At 36.1% G+C, this 18,891-nt stretch overlaps 3 protein-coding genes across 3 annotated transcripts; 1 reads left to right on the plus strand and 2 right to left on the minus strand.

Moving 5' to 3' along the window:
- Positions 1-1,027: 1,027 nt before the first annotated feature.
- On the minus strand, positions 1,028-2,438 carry LOC148169853 (uncharacterized). Its single transcript, XM_088044234.1, has 5 exons — positions 2,166-2,438; positions 1,535-2,121; positions 1,390-1,492; positions 1,187-1,345; positions 1,028-1,139 (listed from the first exon to the last, which is right to left on the minus strand). The coding sequence occupies exons 1-5, from the start codon at positions 2,436-2,438 to the stop codon at positions 1,089-1,091; spliced, it is 1,173 nt and encodes a 390-aa protein (XP_087900360.1). The 3' UTR covers positions 1,028-1,088.
- A 719-nt stretch (positions 2,439-3,157) lies between these two features.
- LOC148169854 (odorant receptor 22a-like) lies at positions 3,158-4,500 on the minus strand. The gene is made up of 6 exons (XM_088044236.1): positions 4,285-4,500; positions 3,761-4,242; positions 3,615-3,716; positions 3,462-3,564; positions 3,255-3,413; positions 3,158-3,208 (listed from the first exon to the last, which is right to left on the minus strand). The coding sequence occupies exons 1-6, from the start codon at positions 4,498-4,500 to the stop codon at positions 3,158-3,160; spliced, it is 1,113 nt and encodes a 370-aa protein (XP_087900362.1).
- Positions 4,501-7,802: 3,302 nt separating this feature from the next.
- LOC148169855 (fork head domain transcription factor slp2-like) lies at positions 7,803-9,604 on the plus strand. The gene is made up of 2 exons (XM_088043168.1): positions 7,803-8,163; positions 8,835-9,604. Exons 1-2 carry the CDS (start codon positions 7,932-7,934, stop codon positions 9,560-9,562), a joined length of 960 nt encoding a protein of 319 aa, XP_087899294.1. The 5' UTR covers positions 7,803-7,931; the 3' UTR covers positions 9,563-9,604.
- The last annotated feature ends 9,287 nt before the right edge of the window (positions 9,605-18,891 follow it).

Genomic DNA, 18,891 nt, shown 5'->3' on the forward strand with positions numbered 1-18,891 from the left:
CATGGTACCGTAATTGACAGCTATCTTAGCGGCAGATTTTATCTACAAACCTGCGGTCAGCGATGCTACCCGTAATTCGTATAAATATTTTAGGTGTTTGGTGCTATTAATTAATTCGACTGGGAAGAACTTCAAACAGATGCACTTTTCCATAACCATGCTACTAATCCCCGTGATGTTTCCAATCACAAACATGGCGATAATGAGTAAAAAATTGCGCGTCAACAATAGGTCCTAATCATCCACCAGCCAAATAAATCATTTCTAATCCAAATGTGACCGCTCAATGAAATCACAAAAGCGGTCTCAAACACAATAATAGAGATATTGTAACCATGGGTTACAAATCACTCATCATATTATCCTTACAATCCCTTTCCATAAAGACCACATTGAAATGGTTTATGTGGTATTGCCCGAGATTAACACGTATGTTTAATAAATAGCAGGATTTGGCAGCTGTGCTCGAGCACTGGTGCTATTGCCAGGGTAGTTAACCCTCGTACAATCACCCATTCCGTTCACACTCATCAATATTGCACAGTTCACTCCTTCAATTCGCCAGAGCAACTACAGTTACTATTGTTGTGACACAATACCCAAACAATTTGTAATAATATCGATGCGCTTTTGTCGCCGGAACTGTACAGATTTTCGACGCTAAAGTAAGAAACGTAATAATCGACTAATTTCTTGATGATGCTCTGAGTTATTCGGATCGGTTCTTCAATAGGGATTATGGAATATTTGGGGCTTAGATTTTAAGAAACCCCTGTAGAACGCAGGTGTGTCGACGTGACGGTTGACTGTCCTCGTCATAACAACTTGAAATCCGTCAACCGGACTAATATTTATAATCCGACACCTCATTAAAGCTGACTCCGAAAGAGCTTGTATTCCGGCGACCCACGCTTCAAACATCAATGTGGCGACAATTTTAGAAGACCAACTCGTTTTAATAGATACGAAAGCTCCAGAATTATTAAAGAAGTAAAAATCATTTACGAAATTTATTTATTCGGTGCTCTTTTCCTACCTCTAAAGATTTTGCTCAAAAATTATCCTAAACAGAAGCTAGTTAGTTCCCATTACGTCATCCCTCCTAAAATCGTAGCAATGGAATATGCGAGCCTCACCAACTAAAAATCATTCCCAAAAAAAGTGTTAGAGAAACTTCACTTCTTACCCCAACGTACTCGTTTCTGTTAACTTTCAACATCCCTCCACCACTGATACTAACAGGTTCCTGTGATTTCATAAGCATGAAAAGGATATGCTTTCGGACCTTTAAGTCATTGCTAACTTCCCAGTTGATGTTGTAAATGTCTTCAGTGAGGATTTCCGCCTACAGTCGAAATCGTCATCAAAACTAATTTTTTCACCACTTACTTCAATCTCTATGTTGCTAGTGATAACGTAATACAGACCTACTTGGAATAACATTCCACCCAAATACAGACCACTCTTAAAAGAGTCACTCAGACTTGGTGACCTAGAAATCGATAAAATTGAGATTTTACATTTTACAACTTACTTGAACAACAAAATGTAACTGTGCATAGAAGCGCAAGCTACGGTAACAAGATACAGCATGAGAAAATACGAAGAGAAAATCGTATTGATTTTTCCATGGAATTTCAGTAGAAATTCATGGTGTTGGGTGCAACGAACAATTTTCTTCAGTCCTTTCCTGTCGTGACCCACCCCTAATCTGACCGTCCTCAACATTTTCCGCAGCAAAATAAATTGTATTCTTAGATCTGATGCAATCAAAAGGTAGAAGCAGTCTGCGGTTAACAAAGCATACATAATTTCCAACATGATCAACACTTGCATTGCGTAGATTGCCATGGTGAGGAGTCTACTTTCTGGTGTCCAACACAAGAGTGGTACCAATTTCGTCCTATCAAAAACAGTAGTCATACAAAACATGAGAATTGTTACCACTCCTCCGGAAACGACGATTTTGATAATCCAAGAACAGATTACCATGATTCGTTTTAATTTGGTTCCCATTTCTTCGCTGATGAGGTCGTATCTCCAGAAGTTTTCTTCGCGGTCTTTAATCACCTCTTTGATGACTTTTCTGTGGGCAAACAGAACGTACTTTCGTTGTAAAAGCTGAAAATTTTACTGTAAAAGAGTTTTAGTGGTACCGAACCTACGTGTGCGCACGTTGTTAACGATTCGAAGAGTTCTGCAATCAACAATACATCTCGTTCTTCATCCCAGAACTTGCGAACGACGAGGTAAACCAACCCCAAAGTCATGGGAAAAAATATGCATATTGAGATGAATTTTCTGTGAAGTTTACTGGTAGAGCTTAAACCGCTACCTTCTAAAAAGCCGATCGCGAAATTGAGGTAGTTCTTCTGCGATGACATTGCGATGTAACGCTCTGAGCACGGAAAATTGGTTTTAAAGCTCATAAATGTCATCATTATTTGATAGAGTAATTTCCGAAGAAACTCGGGGAATTATTTAACACGTGGAAGGGCGCACAGCTTAACCATCAAAATCTAGGAATATTAATGGGATTCGAAAACTTTGCTGAAACTATGATTATTTGGAAAGTAATTTTAAGCAATTAAAATCGATCTTGTATTATGTTATGTAAATTGCCGTTTTTTGTCGAATTAAAACTAGCTCGGATTGGAATAATTTAGGAGCGAACCTTCCACGAACCAGCGCGTTACGAATAATAAACAAAATGGAGAAACACTGGAAAGACAAATAAATAAAATTTCTCCGAATATTTGGTGAAGGAATGAATGAATGAAAAGTGCTAAATAATTTCCGGTCTCTACAATTTTATTCAGTGGCGCTACTTGATTATTATTAACAATTTACCAACGATGATAATTTAGAAGGAAACGCTACATAATTACGAATAATTGACTACTTCGAAGTTATTTTACATTGTTGCGGTTACAAATAATAAGTTTGTTTTAAATTGCGCTCGATTTGGTCTAATGACTGTAACTGAACATGGTGGTAAAAAACATGTTTCTTAGTTATTTACGTTAGCTATAAAACGAACAGAATATTACCTACACAAGACAATAAAGGCAATTTAATAGGTGAGAAAAGTCAATAAAACATACTTTCATTACCTTGTACAATAAATATCAACTAATTGGTTAACAAGTTTCTAACTTCATTTCAAACCGCCTAAAATCGTAGCAATGGTAAATCCAAGACGAACGATCTAAAAATCATGATCTACATTCACACTAACCATATCTCGAGCTTACCGAAATGTATTCAGGTCGATTGATATGTAACATTCCGCCTCCCTTCATATTCAGCGTTTCTTGGGATTTCATCAACATGAAAAGAAGATGTTTGTTAACTTTTCTGCTTTTACTGGCCTCCCAATTAGCTCCGTAGATTTCACGTGAAAAACTCTCTGCCTGCCAAAAATATACAGATAAATTTCGCATGATATATTATCTACATACTTCCAATTCGATATTGCTGGCAGGTATGAAATATAAAGCGACTTGAAACATAATTGTGAAGAAATAAATTATGCTTTTTAAGACAGCGTAGTACGATACTGTCCTACGAGTAATAAGCGTGATTTAGTGTCTTCAAGAATTTGTTCTAGTTACCCAGACATTACAAGATACCCCTGAATAGCAACTGCGGTTACCGTGATTGTGTATTGCACAAGAAAATATTCAGAGAATACCACATTCAGTTTTTTGTGAATACTAAAACTCTAAAATAGATAAGTTCAGTGGGATCTGCATCTTACCGCAGTAACCGCCTGTGATGTTGAACACACTTTGTCATTTTCCTCAAACATTCTTTATTGTCCTGTACCTCAAACTGAAGCGATTTTATCACTTTTCCCATTAGTTGGAACTGGTTCTGGACGTCCATACCAACCAGAAGGTAGAAACTATCAGTAGCAACCACACAATAAACGGCGTCCAATAACAGAACAACTTCTGTAACAAAAATAATTTCTTTCGCCCAGTTAAAATCGGGAATCCAACACGCTAAAGGAACTGATTTAGATGTGTCAAATAAAGTTGTCGTGGTCATAAGAAACACAGTTCCTACAGAGGCAAAACCGAGAAATTTTGATCCTCGGAGGCAGAGTTTCATGTTGTTGCGAAGCTCCGTTTCGAACAGTGGACCAAATATGTTGTATCGCCACTGGTAGCGGCAATCTTCTAGGATTTCTTCAATCAAGTGACCGTGAAGTAAGAAAACAATAATTCTAACCGAAATCTAGATGACAATTAGTTTGAATAGATCAAAATTTGAACTTACTTGAGCGTGGGTCGATAGAGATTCCACTGCCTCGGCTATCAACAAGATGTCTCCTTTCACGTTTGTGAAGTTGTAAAGAATTAACAAATTTAGAATAAACGTCGAAGGCACAATAAAGGTGACAGAGATTAGTTTTCTTGTAAAACTACTGCTTGGAATTAAACCTGTGCCTCGAAGGAGGTGAACCGAAAAACGAAGATATTCCACGGCACTCATTTTTCACCAAGTCCTTTAATTGTTGACGTGGGTTGTCTTAAGTATGGAAAACTTTTGATGATGACAAGTTTTTCAGGTGGTTGTTAGCATGTTCATATTAAATAAATGCCAAGTTGGAGAGTTGTTGGCAACGCCCTTAAGAAATGAATAATTTACATGTAGAATTTTGCTCTTTTGACACAAATAGGAAGTTTCTCAGTGTCATAAAAATTGTAACGCCAAATTAATTATGTAATAAAATAAAACAATTTAATCTTTAGTATCTACCCAAGATAATATCTACTAATCTTTGATGTACGTTTGTCAAATATTCTTAAATTTGCATTAACACTTCTAACAGTTAATTTAATTATGGTTTTCTTTTTTGGTTGTGATTAAGATTTCCGTTTAGCGCCCCACTCACTAAGCGTTTTGTATGAGCGACATGTTTGTACATACATGTATGACATACAAGTTTTGATCCTACACCGTACGATTTGATATCATACAAGTATTTCTCAAACATGTTCATACATACATAACGTTGAATGTGTGATCGATACATGTTTTTCCATTTCACAGACAAGTTTGCACATACAGAATCTCAACAAGATAAAAAATATAGTCCCTACACGATACAAACATGTGTGACGATCTGGATGTCGAGAGTACTTGTGCCGCTATTGTAATTGTCAAATTATTATATGGAAAAAAGCACAACAAATTTTTTAAATATTATAAAAACTATTTGAAGATGTCAAAAAACATATTTACAGGGCTATGTAAAGAAACAGTTTGACTATAATATTAAAAGAAGAAAAAAATATCAAAATTATCTGAGAATATTTAATGCAAAACGCTTATTAATAACCATAATAAGATCTTTCTTCAAAATCATACAAATTTCACGACTTTTTTTTTAGTTTTTCTTTGCGCATACCGCAAAATATCAAACACGTTTGACATACTCACATTTGTATGCGAATACAGTGTTCACAGACAAAACTTGCTCACACAGTCATTTTACTAAGTTTTGTATGCGCAAACAGTGTGCCATCATACAAAAGTTGATCTGTGTGTGACCAATTCTTGTATGTCATACTTGTTTCCGGAAGTAGAAATGACGAACATGTTTGAACCGTGTGTGGCTCTCTCGAACTTCTATGACATACATGTATGTACAAACACAAAACGCATAGTGAGTGGGGCGCTTTTGGTATATCTCAGTTTTTGCTATGAAAAGCATTAATCTGATCATTAGCTTTGAATAATTTCACACCTTGTCGGACGCTTTGGGTTTTTGCTAAAAATTAAAATTTCTAAAATTTCTCTTTCTAAATTCATGTAGTTTGGCAGTTCGGACGCCTTGAAGTGCCCCGAACAAAATGTATACATTTTTTTGTAAATTTTTAGTTTTTTCTCAAATGAATAATTCTAAAAAATCTCGTCAGAAATGAAATAAAATCAAACACACAGCTTTGGCTTTTAATTAAATACCCACTTAAACTATATTTACGATTGCGGTGACTTGATGTTCAATACATGTTCACTTAGAATTTCCCAATATTGTGGCTATTGTAAACGAAGTCCTAAAAATCTAGACAATTTCACGTTTTTCTATTTTTCTCTAAACTTATATCGTACTCCGAGATACATGGGTCTTGTGACGTGCAACATTCCAGCACCTACAGTAGTTAATGGTTTCTGGGACTTCATCATCATAAATGTTAACAGTTTAGTTCTCTCAACATTACGATTTCTTTCCCATGTTGCCAGATACAAGTCTTGAGCAAACTTTTCAGCCTAAAAATCAGTGCCACTTTTAACTGAAGAAATCACTGAACATACCTCAGTTTCAATATTACTGGCAGGTATGAAATACAGAGCGACTTGTAACATTACTGAGAAAATATAAACCACACTTTTTATCTTCATATCCAAACTCACATTGCTACAAGTTAGAAATTACGGGAAAATAGTAATTAGAATACAGTAGGTACCTGTAAACTGCTAGATATATTTGAATAGCAACTGTAGTGACTGTAATCACATATTGCACAATAAAATATTCTGAAAAAACTTTATTTAACTTGTGGTGTAACCTAAAGAAAAAGTGTTCAGAAATATGACCATTACAATTCTAATTACAACCTCAATATCCATCTGTGGTGTTGCACACATTTTCTTAATTTCTCCACGCACTTTGCATCGTCATCTAACCCAAAACGGATGGATTTTACAGTTTCACCCATCAATCTCAGTTGTACTTGTAGATTTGCACCCATGAGTAGGTAGAAACTATCGGAAGCGATCACATAGTATAGCGTTTCGAATAAAATTACCATTTCACTGAAAAATGTTATTTCTACCGCCCATTTCATATCTGGTATCCAAACTTTGAGTGGTACTGATTTAGATGGGTCCATCAACGCTGTGACACCCATGAGGGAAATGGTACCAAGTCCAGAAAAGACCAAGCATTTTGTCATTTTTACACAAAATTTCATCTTGTTTCGCAATTCTGCTTCTAGTAGCGGTCCGAATAAGTTGTACTGCCATTCGTGTTGGCAATCTTGAATTATTTCTTCAATTAAAGGACCATGGATGAGGAAAATGAATTTTCTGACAGTCAACTTTAAAGAAAATCAAGATGATGGTCATCAGGAATTGTAACTCACCTGTGAGTAGGTGGATAAGGATTCTATCGCTTCTGCTGTTAGAAGAATTTCTCCATGGGTGCGACCGAAATTTATCGCGATCAAAATATTGAGAATTAGAGTTGCTGGTAAGAAGATGCCGAGCGAAAGGAATTTTCGCCAGGGTTGGCTACCGGCGAATAAACCAGTACCATGCAAGAAGCTGAGGGAAAATGGCAGAAAATCGTTGATAGTCATGTTAACACGAAATTTTTATGAAAAATGATTCGGTGTGGGTGAAGCTATAATTACGAGGTCTTGGAAGTTTGGGAAAGAAGCTAAAATTTTTGAATTACAAGTGCTTATTAGGGGGGATGAAATTAAGCAAAGTTTTGGTTGTAAATATTTTATTTAGGTATATGAAAAATTGTTCATGTCGAGGAAAATCGATCTCCCTCCGCCAAAGCTCGCCGCTAACCCACCGCCTAATGTTTGCCATGTAACTCTCAAATTACTTCAGTAAACATCTGCTACAGTAACCACACCCAGTGTATTGCCAATACATTCACACACCGCTCTTGAAAATGAGTCCGTAGGCTGGCCAACAGGTCGTTCAAATCTTCCTTCCATTGGTCAGGAAACAACACAAAACACGAGAGAGGCGTAGCTTAAACTTTATATAAGCCCACCCTGAATAAATGAAGAACACAGTTATAAGGATTATCTTCCATGTCAGTTAACGACACTGCTACAGTAGACGACATTCATATAATGTGAATCCTTGATAAGTTATTATGATTAAATATGTAAATAAATATGGTGTGTCTGGACGATAAAAATCCTTCTTTCAAACTTGTTATGGCTCACAAACCCATCAAATCGTTCACTATTAACTCTATTTTATCGGAAAGTGCAACAAACTGTGACAAGGAAGAACCGGAAGAACATGAAGAGAGTGATTGTGAATCGGATTTAGACGTCACTGGAAACGACACGCCACCTCTGGACTGTTCACAAAAGGCGCTGGAGGATAAAGAACCAGACGCTGGTAAGTTTTTATTTTAGAACACAAACAACATATTGATTCGAAGCTTGAATTTTTAAATGGCTGTTAATAATTTAATTCCTACAGTGAATGATTTCATTCCAAGTGGTGAATGAAAAGCTGAGTGTAAATTGGCGGGATGGTATCGATTATGAACTGCTATAGATTCGCTCTTGATGGTTAAAAATTCATTGGGACTGCGGGTGCCCACACTCAAGGTTTGATGAATTTTTAGCATGATCGGGAAATCCCAATTATTGAAAATTCGATTAAATGAAACGCCTTCAAGAGATAAAAAGGATTTTATTTTCCGTCCGTCGCTCGCGAACTAATCAAATTTCTTCAGAATCATGTTTATATCAATTTTAAAGCACTCTTTCTTTTTGGCACTTTAGAGAAAGTAAAATAGATTTTCTAATCCAAAACAAAAAAAATCAAAATGCAATCGTATCTTCCCGATATAAAAAGAAGAAAATTGAAGACTATTTTTTCCGCGTTAGCTGCGGTTGTCGACAGAGAATTTCCTTCATGATAAATTACGACAGGCTTGTAAAATAACCACCATTCCTTGTCATTGATGCATTGAGCAATTCGCAACACATACCTAGCTCTTGTTCATGTTGGTTTGAAATTAAACTAATAAACACTTCTAAAATCCGTCTTTTTGTTTTCAGAGACGGAAAAAAAGAAAAGTGAGAAACCCCCTTACAGCTACAACGCTCTAATAATGATGGCAATTAGAACCAGCCCCGAAAAACGCTTGACTTTGAACGGAATCTACGAGTATATAATCTCAAACTTCCCCTATTACCGCGACAACAAACAAGGTTGGCAGAATTCAATCCGCCACAATCTCAGTTTAAATAAATGCTTCGTCAAAGTCCCTCGACATTACGACGATCCGGGCAAAGGCAATTACTGGATGTTGGATCCATCAGCTGAAGACGTCTTCATTGGAAGCACGAATGGAAAGCTCCGCCGTCGGTCGACGGTAGCGTCAAGATCCAGATTAGCTGCTTTCAAAAGAACGATCGCGTTGAACGGTTTCTATCCGAATCTACCGTTTGCGTCACCTTTTGGACACTTTTATCCGTCGATGTTAGCAGCGTATAGATATAATCCGTATTTACAACAGTCTTTGATACCGAAGCCACCAACGCTACATCAAAATCCAATTAATCTGGAGCGATTAGAAGTTCCATCGAACTTTTTAAGGCCGGCTTCGATGGTTGAGATGTATAATAATTTAAGACTGGGTGCACCCATTCAGTATCCTTTACAAATACCAATTCCGATGGTACATCAAAGTGGAGACGGATGTGGGAGTAGCTCGTCGGAGAGTGGGACGGCTACCACAGAAGGCCTTCTCAAACCTGTCACTGTGATAACTAGAAATAATTAAGAGCAATCAATGTACAAATTGTAAATAAAGTTATAAATGTCGCATTATCTTTTTTGTGTATCGCGTCAATAATGGATGGTACTTTATAAAGTTTCTCCGGATCAATAATTCAGCGAAATTAGAGCTTTTACTAATTATCCACTCGGCATAAATATTGAAGGATTTGAACCTCCTACTTCTTTTTAGAGATAATCAATTTTGTCCCCAACCAATTTCTCCAATAAAATCTCGTTCTCAATCATTATAATTTCAAATTTTGTTGTATGAAAATATGTCAGTAATTAAAAGGTTTATAACACATTAATGCGATTAATAATTTATTTCGATAAAAAACTTGTCGGTAAGTTCTGTTTACGTTGACGATATTGTTAATCTAATCCGGTTATTATTCAACTTTCTAATTTTATAATGTCACTTTTAATAACATTCACACTTTATCAATGCGTTCCACATTTAGGCAATTTGGGTGCACGCCCGATTAATGAGTGAATACATTAGCATCGAGTCCATTTCAGTTCTGACATTACCGATCACGTTTTAGAATGTGTTCATTCAGCGATACGATATTTGTAATTAGTACCTTGACATTATACTGCTATGCTATACGATCATTTAATGCAAATTAACAACAACAAACACATATATCATAATTAATTTTGTGTTAAATAAATTGATTTAGAAATTATACACACCCAATAAACGAGAACACTTAACATAGAGAACTGTGAAGAAATTCCAGTTTAAGTGAAGATATATTCTTAATGGATGATCAAGGACTGTTAATTTCACTTGGAATTTATTCGCTTCCAACGATCTCCCGGTTTGTATAAGCAAGAAATCAGCAATTCGTTAAAACCAAAAGCGCGGAAATCTCACTATGTATTTTTGAAATTATGTATGCTTGAGAGACAAAAATATGAAGTCAGCACGGTCTAAAACAATAAACGACTTCTAATTTACACTTTAATAGCTCCTTTGTGTAAAAAGCTCTTGAAGATCTCGAAAACTGGTGTATTGAACTCTTGGCAAAAACCGCAGAGAATCCGATCGGTGCATAAACACCTGATTCTGCTCGGAAACCCGCTTAAGATAATCAGAAAATTATTTACCACGATGCGCTATCTGCTGACATTTGTCCGGATTCCGAGCAGAGTTTGATGGATAGTCCCTCCAACTGTCAGCGGCATTTAATGGCTGATAATGACGGCCGGTACATGTAAAAGTATGCAAGCAAAGAGATCGATGAGCCCGCTCTCTTCATTTGAAGTTATCGCTTCTATCTTCAGCACCACATTGCTGAACTGCCTTGATCCCGATGGATTGTTATCTTTTATCTTCGAAACAGTGAGTTCTACAAAACTGGATCACAACAACAACAAAAGAGCCGAGATAAATTGATAATTCGCTCGCAGATGATCAATATTTAACAATAATTAAAAATTGTGTTGGATTTTTATTTATTGGCTGTAGAGGCATTTGACTCGTTGATAGGTGAAAAGGGTCACATTCAGCGAGAGGATTAAAATGAAAATCATTAATAAAAAATTTAACATATAAGAAATGTACATCTGGCGGCTTCTTTGACTGTCACTCAATTGTTAAAAGATCCATATAAATAGTTACCTGGTCGACTGGAAAGATGTGTGTTGTGGCTCTATTTGTCTCGCTCGAACACAGGTATGAAATGATAGGAAATAAAGATGAACTGTGGGGATTTTAAAAACGATTAACATCTTTCGCTCTTCAATCGCTTGATCATTTGACGGGAAGATAAGATGACGCGGAAAAAAACACGTACACTTTGAATTTCCAAGTTGACAAACACGGGAGATTTTGAGAAAAATTTGTACTAATTATGCTTCCAACATGCAAATTTATGTCTAATATTTATTAGAAGTGATAAGCGGTAGCGATATTTCCATAAAACTTGCTTCTGACACACATTTTTGCGGTTTTGAGTAACAGACAAATTTTTAAATTGACGTGCCACCTTGAAATGTCCATATTTGAAGGTGTTTTCTTGAAAGATAGAGATATTGAGTAACCAAATTTCGCAAACTTAACAATCTTTAATATATCTAATTGTGAAGAATGTTAAAAATATCTCAAAATTGAGCAAACAGTTTCGAAGCAAAACTGCATCTTTTGGGTATCAGGAAAACTTTAGTGTTACAAGGTCTAAAGGGTTAAAGAAAGCCAATACGGAGCAATCAAAAAGTTTTAAATATCGAAAAAAGATTTCTCAAGTTTCAGATTTCTCTATTCGATGCAGGAAACTTACTTATAACGACATAACAGTTTAAAAAGTTTCTGTCAATTCTGTTCTCTTTCAAAATAATTTGAAGTTTTTCAGGTTTCATATTCTCCTAAAATTGTTAGTCAAGAGTAGTAAACGCTATAAACTTGGTCGCAATTGATATTTTCTTCCTTCACAGAATGATTTTTTTTTTAATTTTTGGCGTTCTTAGTGAGTGAAGCAGGGAGTAGCAACTCGGCTAAATTTCGTTCTCGTGACATCAAAAATTAAGAAATTAGTACAGGGTGTTGAAAAATAGTTTTGGGGCGGAACCATAGGGCCTTATAATTTCGTAAGTACGTAAAATAAATATTTATAAACACATACTTTTCTATTCTTTACTCTCTATTTTTGTAAATTGGCACTTTTAATTCATTAATCCAAGGAAAAAAATCCAATCGCCCAAATTTTTTTTCTTGAACGGAGAATCTCTAAAGCAGACTCGTTGCAGTCTTGTGGTGTCCACGAAGTGGTACTTATTTAATTTAAGTCATCTAAACATTTGTTAGAAATCTGTTCCTCCCAATCACAATAGATCTAAAATGTGCAAGTAATGATAAAAACATTAATCTCAATTAGGTTATCGGAATTGGTTGAGAGGCTTCTGTCTGATTGTTTGTAGTATCCAATGTCTGGCTTCTCAACACGGCAATTAATTTCAGCGTAAACCATAAACAAACGCGTGGGAGTTGGCGTTTAACTTAATTAGTACTTGAAGGGTGAAAACGAGCATGTATCATCATCAGTGAGAGGCAAGGGGTGAAACATGACACGTTGACAGCAGGCTAGATTCAAAGATAATATATAAAGAGATCAGTGATCGGTTAAAAGCGGCAACTACAAGTTTATTTACGACAAAAAAAGGAAACATCTCCGCTTAATGTAGCCGCGTATTTTTATACGCTAAATCATAATTGGATGGTGTTAGTCAGTAAAATACGAGCAAGACTTCTTCTCTTCAACACCACCGCTTTGGTACGAGACGTGATCCTTGTTGCTTGATCCGATCCTGAAAAAGCGAGATGAAGTTGTTGTGGGCACCAGCCGTGTATACAGACAGCAATGGGTGAGAACCGGAGCCAGGTCGGCCGATAAATTACAATTATCTGCTTATAGTGAATGGGCACTCAAAGAGAGAGACAGCCGCCGAGCTAAACAACGACTTTATTAGTGACACAAAGAGCTTGCCGATAGAGGCGAACCCGACGAATCCGAAATAAGGAATCGCGGGATGCATCAACACCTTCATTGATGTAGGGTGAGAAAGACTTAAGCGCCCTTATCCGATTCCAGAGCCATTTATTAAAACGTAAGGCGATTACACCTAGTCAAATGCAAAATTCGACTACAATAAGATTCGAAAAAATTCTACTAAAGCGGCTACGTTTTGATGGAATGACACCTGTTGACGCTAATACTCGTATTTCTGCTAATGACGAAGTGCATGATAAGCAAAAATTATAAATGATCCGGCTATTAAAAACAGCTTTTAAAAAGAAAGCCAAGTAATTACTGAAGCCGGTACAGTTTTTTAGTAACAGGTTGGTTTAAATCTTTTTCATTTTTTACGAACGATGCTGAAGATGAAGGCGTGAAAAATTTAAATTTTTTTAAATCAATACATGGGAACTCGAGGTGAAAGCAGTAAGTGCGTGGTCGAAGGAGTCATTAATTACATTCAACTAATAATAAATATTACCAACTCAGCTTCACCAGGAGGGGTTGAAATCACCCTCGACATTACGTGGTTTTTTGTTTACTGACATAAGACATGAAAATTTCAATTTTCGGGGTGTCTCCTATTAATCGGTCAAAATTGCCGCCATGGCCCTCAATGAATTTATAATGTGCCTGTAACCCCTTTGTTTAGAGTGGATTATGTAAAAAGTTCCGTGTTTGTGTGCTTTATGCTGTGAGAGCCGGCAGATGCCAAGCGGATAGTTACCGTCGACCACCATATAAATATTTCAGCAGCTGATTACTGGCCTCTGACCGCAACAACTCGGTAACAAGTACTACAACACGATCGTCGTTTAAATTAAATATTCACTGCTAAATAATTAAAAAGATATCATCTGTACAGTTTATTTGCAGTGTAATTAAAGTAATAATATGTGAAACGTAGAATAAGGATCAAAGGATACGGACAGGATCAGTGAGAGAAATTCCAATGGTGCGGTCAGAGGACGATTGTATCGTGTTTGGTGCATATTAATATGGTGTTAACATGTCTCTACATCGCACCCGCCTGCTGGGAACCAACAGACCCCTGCTGCATGCCGACGACCACCAAACTGTTCAAATGGGACCGCTCAACTCTTCTCCATACCCAGGAAAAATCGCATCGCGCTGAGCAATTTTTATTATTACAATGCATTTCCCAAAATGGTCAAAAAGAATTGAAAATAAAATTATTCTCAATAGGAAATTGTAGGTAAAATAGGAAAAGACAACAAACTAAGATTGTTCTTCAAAAAATTTGTAGACTTTAGTGGTGCTGTTAATTTTTTTACCACAAAAATAAATATTTTTTTCTTAAAACTGCTTTCTCTATAAATATTTTATGACAAAAATGAATTATTCTGCCTTATTATCCAGACTACCATTAACGATTAAACCATCAATTCAACGGAGGATTTGTTACGGTCAATTATTATTATCGCAATGGGAATCAAATTACAGATTCTTTGTCAGTAATCAATTACTTCTATTTATAAAAAAAAATAGATGATTGCTATGTATAGAACTCAAAATGTAGTGTATAATAAAAAAAATACGTTTCGTTTTAAAATTATTGTTTCATTGTCTCAAGAATTTACAGGTCGAACTTCTTCTTTTTTCTCTGTTTTTGATGTTGAAATATATCTATCTTTTACCCCAAAAATGCAAAGCTACAAATTTAGTCAAGAAATCGCTTCAAAAAAATACCGTAAAGCAATAAAAAATCCTGAATGAAGAGCCGTTTGAGAACCGCAGGTAATCAAGATTGAAATGTCAATTCCACGCAGCGTTTCATACAAATGTTCGAAATAAAAGCAAAATCATATCATCGAATGCTAAGTTCGATCTGAAAGCGATGAGCACTCAATTACTGTTGCAATTTTTAATAATAAATTTAAAGAAATAGGAAATAGTGGAAAGGGTCTCTCGTTATTGGAATCCCATTCCAAGTTTAATATTTCTTAAGAAAAAGCATAAAAAGAAATGTAAGAGTGCGCTTTCTAAAAAAGTCTTTGCGGCACCGATGGATTTATTGTCGAATGTCGATGTATCGGATGAACTTTATCGACGTGTATATCAAATTCTATTAATTGTAGAGAGTCGGGTTGGCCTTTATCTGATCCGTTTTATTCTGTATCAATGCCTGAGCTATTAGGCTTGTATTGTGCCTATACTTTAGATGTTATTTAAGACGTAAAGAAGTGCCGCCGCCACGGAGAAAGGATAATGTTCAGACCATTACCAAATTTCAGAACGGGGTTATTGTTATTGAAATTCACGCTCAGAGTTAAACAAAAACTCCGAGAAACCAGGTAATTATTATCTTATTAAAGATGGTAACAACTTGACAGGAAGAAAGGAATAAACTCGAGCTAATAACACGATGTAAAGTCATTCACACCGTGACAAAAGTTCCTGTCTTTCATCCTCGCAGAAATTTAAGTGTCCCGTTCTTCAGAAAAAAGCAGCATTCATTTTCAAGCGTTAAGTGTGTCGCTTGCGTTTTCCATGCCAGTACCCACCTATGGTATTCCTTCATCAAAGTGACACTTCAGGTTCAACCATTTGGAATACAAATTTCAATCAAAAGTGAATAGGTGACCGTTTAAATTTTAATCCGATTATGTGTAAGTGCAGGACGTGCGAAACTGGATGCGGAGATTTCAACGATGGAGAGTAAATTTTTCTTGGGGAAATGGTTCTAGTCCATGCCCAAACACAACTCTATGATACAGCTTTGTTGTCGATTTTCCGAGTACAATAGTCGGTTTCGGTGTAAATTACAGGTCTGTGGTAACATGTTGGCAGCTGAAAGCCGTCATCGACCGGAAGGGGATTCATGTTCACGGTTTGCATTATATTAATCGTATTTATATGTCGAGAAGACGTCAAGGCGGCCATCATTGTACCGCACCTCACACCCGCCATTACTTTTCTATTCTCTGCTTCTTTAATTAGAGTAAAAGCCATACAGAATTAGAGTACAAAGCCCACAAGGTGACAGGTGGATGTTTGTTTTTTCGTTCTTTACTTTTACTCTTTGCTTTGCACAAAAGAGAAATTAATAAAATTCAGGTGTCAAGCGATGATGGACTGCTGGACGTGCAACTATTTTTCTTCCTTTCTGTTAGTTGAAAGGTCCAACAAAGGAAATCGATGTCCAACTAAAGCGAGGAAATATTTGCACATTAGAACATGTGAACTCATTCAACATTCAACATGACACACGCCCATTATAGGAAAGATAATTAAATTACTGATAATGACTCCCATTTACTGTTCTAGTAATTATCATTTCATGTTCTTTAATGTGATAATATCAGATAGTTCTATCGATAAAATATCAAGTTGTTACCGCTGTTCCACTAGATGATTTTCTATTATTCTAGATAATAACACTAAAATGCTCCTTTTTTCGTTGTTATGTTTATTTTCTCAGAAAATTTAAATAATGATGAAGATTATCCCCACAAGCCGTTGGTGTTGTGAAATGACTGGGCGTAAACTGCGAGAAGCACGCCCAATGTAGTGGCAATAGCTTCTACTGGTTGTTGCCACTTTAATTACATGCTTTATAAATTACATAACAGCTGAATCTACTGAATTTTAATTGACTACTCACATCACTAAGCTCTTAATCAAGAAACAATAAATCAAAAGATGAAACACTAGCAAATATGTTTTTCAAACCAATTATGCATCGGAGGATCTTCCTACGCGGATTTGGTAATGAAGACTTCTATGCGGCCCACGCTATTGTCTTTTAAAAGAGGATAAATTAATAATTATACAGGTGTTTTCGCGTGATTTAATTAATGCAGATGAGGCAATTACAGGCCTATATTTTAAAACGGTGTTCAACACAGATGCTATTGCTCCCAGGAATAACACAATTGGGATGATAAACAATTAACGAAATGCTTTCTTCATTATGGGTAAGTCATTAATCATCTAGAGAATTCTCTGAGAATTACATTTTCTGGATTCTACGATAATTTCTGGAAGATTCTTTGGAATTCTTTACCCTTCTTTAAAATTCTACCGAATTTTCCAAGATTCTACAAAATTCTGTGGAATTCACGATTTTTAATATTTTTTGAGCATCTCTAGAATTTTCTGGGCTTGTAAAAGTTGCTCTGCGTTTCTATATCACTTACAGGTTGCCTATAATCCTGTAAATTTCTCTTGAATTGTCTAGATTCCTCCGAGATTCTCTAATATTCTTTGTTCACTGGGATTTGTTGCCCTTTTCTCCACTTTTTGTGTTTTTTGTAAGTACACTTTTGTCAGAACAGGCTTCCTTAATTTTATTTCTTTAGTTTTCTTTTTGTAATATGCACTAATTTGTCTACTATTTTGTTGATCTGAAATTAACACTCTTCTAAATTTCTCTTGCTCTTAAACTGTTATCTTAATTTTCCTAACAGTTAATAGATCCTTAGGTTCTGAGAAAGTCAAAAATTAGTAAAAAATACAAAAAAATGTTAGAAAATTACAGACAATCTTAAAGAATTTAATTTGTAAGAAAAAGAACGAAAAAGCGTTTGAACACGTGTGAACAAGTGAAAAATCTGCCAGAAATAGAAACCAGAGCCCTAAACATCTCTTCTTATTACGGGTAGTCCAATTTGCATGAGATTTTGTCCCGACGAGAGTGAATAAAATGTGTTGAGTTTGAGCTGGTTGCAGTTTTAATATTATTTAGACTAGCGCCTTCGAAACAGCAATTTTTCGTCTTTATCGAGTCATTACTAATAATTTGTTTCCCATTTTTTCCATTATAAGCCCGCTCCTCCAAAATGGCATATTTTTTCTCACTCGAAAATAGCCGGCGGAACTGATAATTAAAGAAGAGGGTGTTTGTTAACACATGTGATACTGTTGCCATAATGATAGCATAGTCACCTTACATGTCCATTGTGAGCAATGACTTTGCAGAGCGCTCACAATGGTGGATCACATCTTTGACACGTCTTATTATACGGCGCTACCAGTGGACCTACTCATTATCACAACACTTTCTTCTCATTATACCAATAATGATAAGTTGGCAGGTTAATTCCAATTTTTGCGAAAGCATGATTGGATATATCCAGTCCTAATAAAATATTTATACGCCGTCTAAGGTTACGCCAATAATGAATGTCTCAAGTTACAGAAGGTCTTTGTTGATGGTTCCGCTTCTATTCATATCAGTTCTTATTTTGAAAACGTTTTAATCCTTTCAGACGCTTTGAAGGCAGACCGCGTTAATATTGTCGTACACACATTATGGCAGAAATCTGAACTCGCAGCGGTGCCACAGACGACAAAGAGGCCTCTAATCACGCGAACCGCCTAAATCCATTTTATTATAATACAGGTGGAACGCCGAAAGAGGTTTCATTTAATCGGGACGTCATAGTATTATAAAAAAGGAGATTTCGCGCAGTTTATTTCTTGCTTCTTCAGATGCAAAGTGGTTTTCAACAATTTTAATTATCAAAAAAACCGACCAGGATATCAAAGCGGGAAACATTTTATCGGCAAAAGCCTCATATTTATGTGTCTGTCTGCTATTAATTCACTCCAATTACCTCCGTCTAACAGTATCACTTATCCATTAATATTTACACCAAACTGTTAAGTTAAAATGCATGCATAACAACAAATGAGAGTGGCACCAACTAAAGCCTACTGTAATAACAGATATGAATAAAATATCCTAGGGCAAACTCCACTCTTCCACCTGGAGGTCTCCCACGGCCTCTACCGCCTCCTTCATGGGGTTAATTTGTTTGCATGTTATGTTCTTGCCCCGGTAATAATACAA

Source organism: Gnatocerus cornutus, chromosome 8 (genome assembly GCF_029298725.1).
Source record: "Gnatocerus cornutus isolate USDA-ARS CGAHR chromosome 8, icGnaCorn1.1, whole genome shotgun sequence".
NCBI classification, from domain to species: Eukaryota; Metazoa; Arthropoda; class Insecta; order Coleoptera; family Tenebrionidae; genus Gnatocerus; species Gnatocerus cornutus.

Bases quoted from the DNA above. Each gene is read 5' to 3' on its own strand.
- LOC148169853 (XM_088044234.1), bottom strand. From the start codon at position 2,438: ATGACATTTATGAGCTTTAAAACCAATTTTCCGTGCTCAGAGCGTTAC. The intron at 1,493-1,534 runs GTAAGTTGTAAA...ATCGATTTCTAG, and splicing joins AGTTACATTTTGTTGTTCAA to GTCACCAAGTCTGAGTGACT. The intron at 1,140-1,186 runs GTAAGAAGTGAA...AATGATTTTTAG, and splicing joins ACAGAAACGAGTACGTTGGG to TTGGTGAGGCTCGCATATTC.
- LOC148169854 (XM_088044236.1), bottom strand. From the start codon at position 4,500: ATGAGTGCCGTGGAATATCTTCGTTTTTCGGTTCACCTCCTTCGAGGC. The intron at 4,243-4,284 runs GTAAGTTCAAAT...ATTGTCATCTAG, and splicing joins CTCTATCGACCCACGCTCAA to ATTTCGGTTAGAATTATTGT. The intron at 3,565-3,614 runs GTAACTAGAACA...TATTACTCGTAG, and splicing joins GGGTATCTTGTAATGTCTGG to GACAGTATCGTACTACGCTG.
- LOC148169855 (XM_088043168.1), top strand. From the start codon at position 7,932: ATGGTGTGTCTGGACGATAAAAATCCTTCTTTCAAACTTGTTATGGCT. The intron at 8,164-8,834 runs GTAAGTTTTTAT...TTTTGTTTTCAG, and splicing joins GGATAAAGAACCAGACGCTG to AGACGGAAAAAAAGAAAAGT.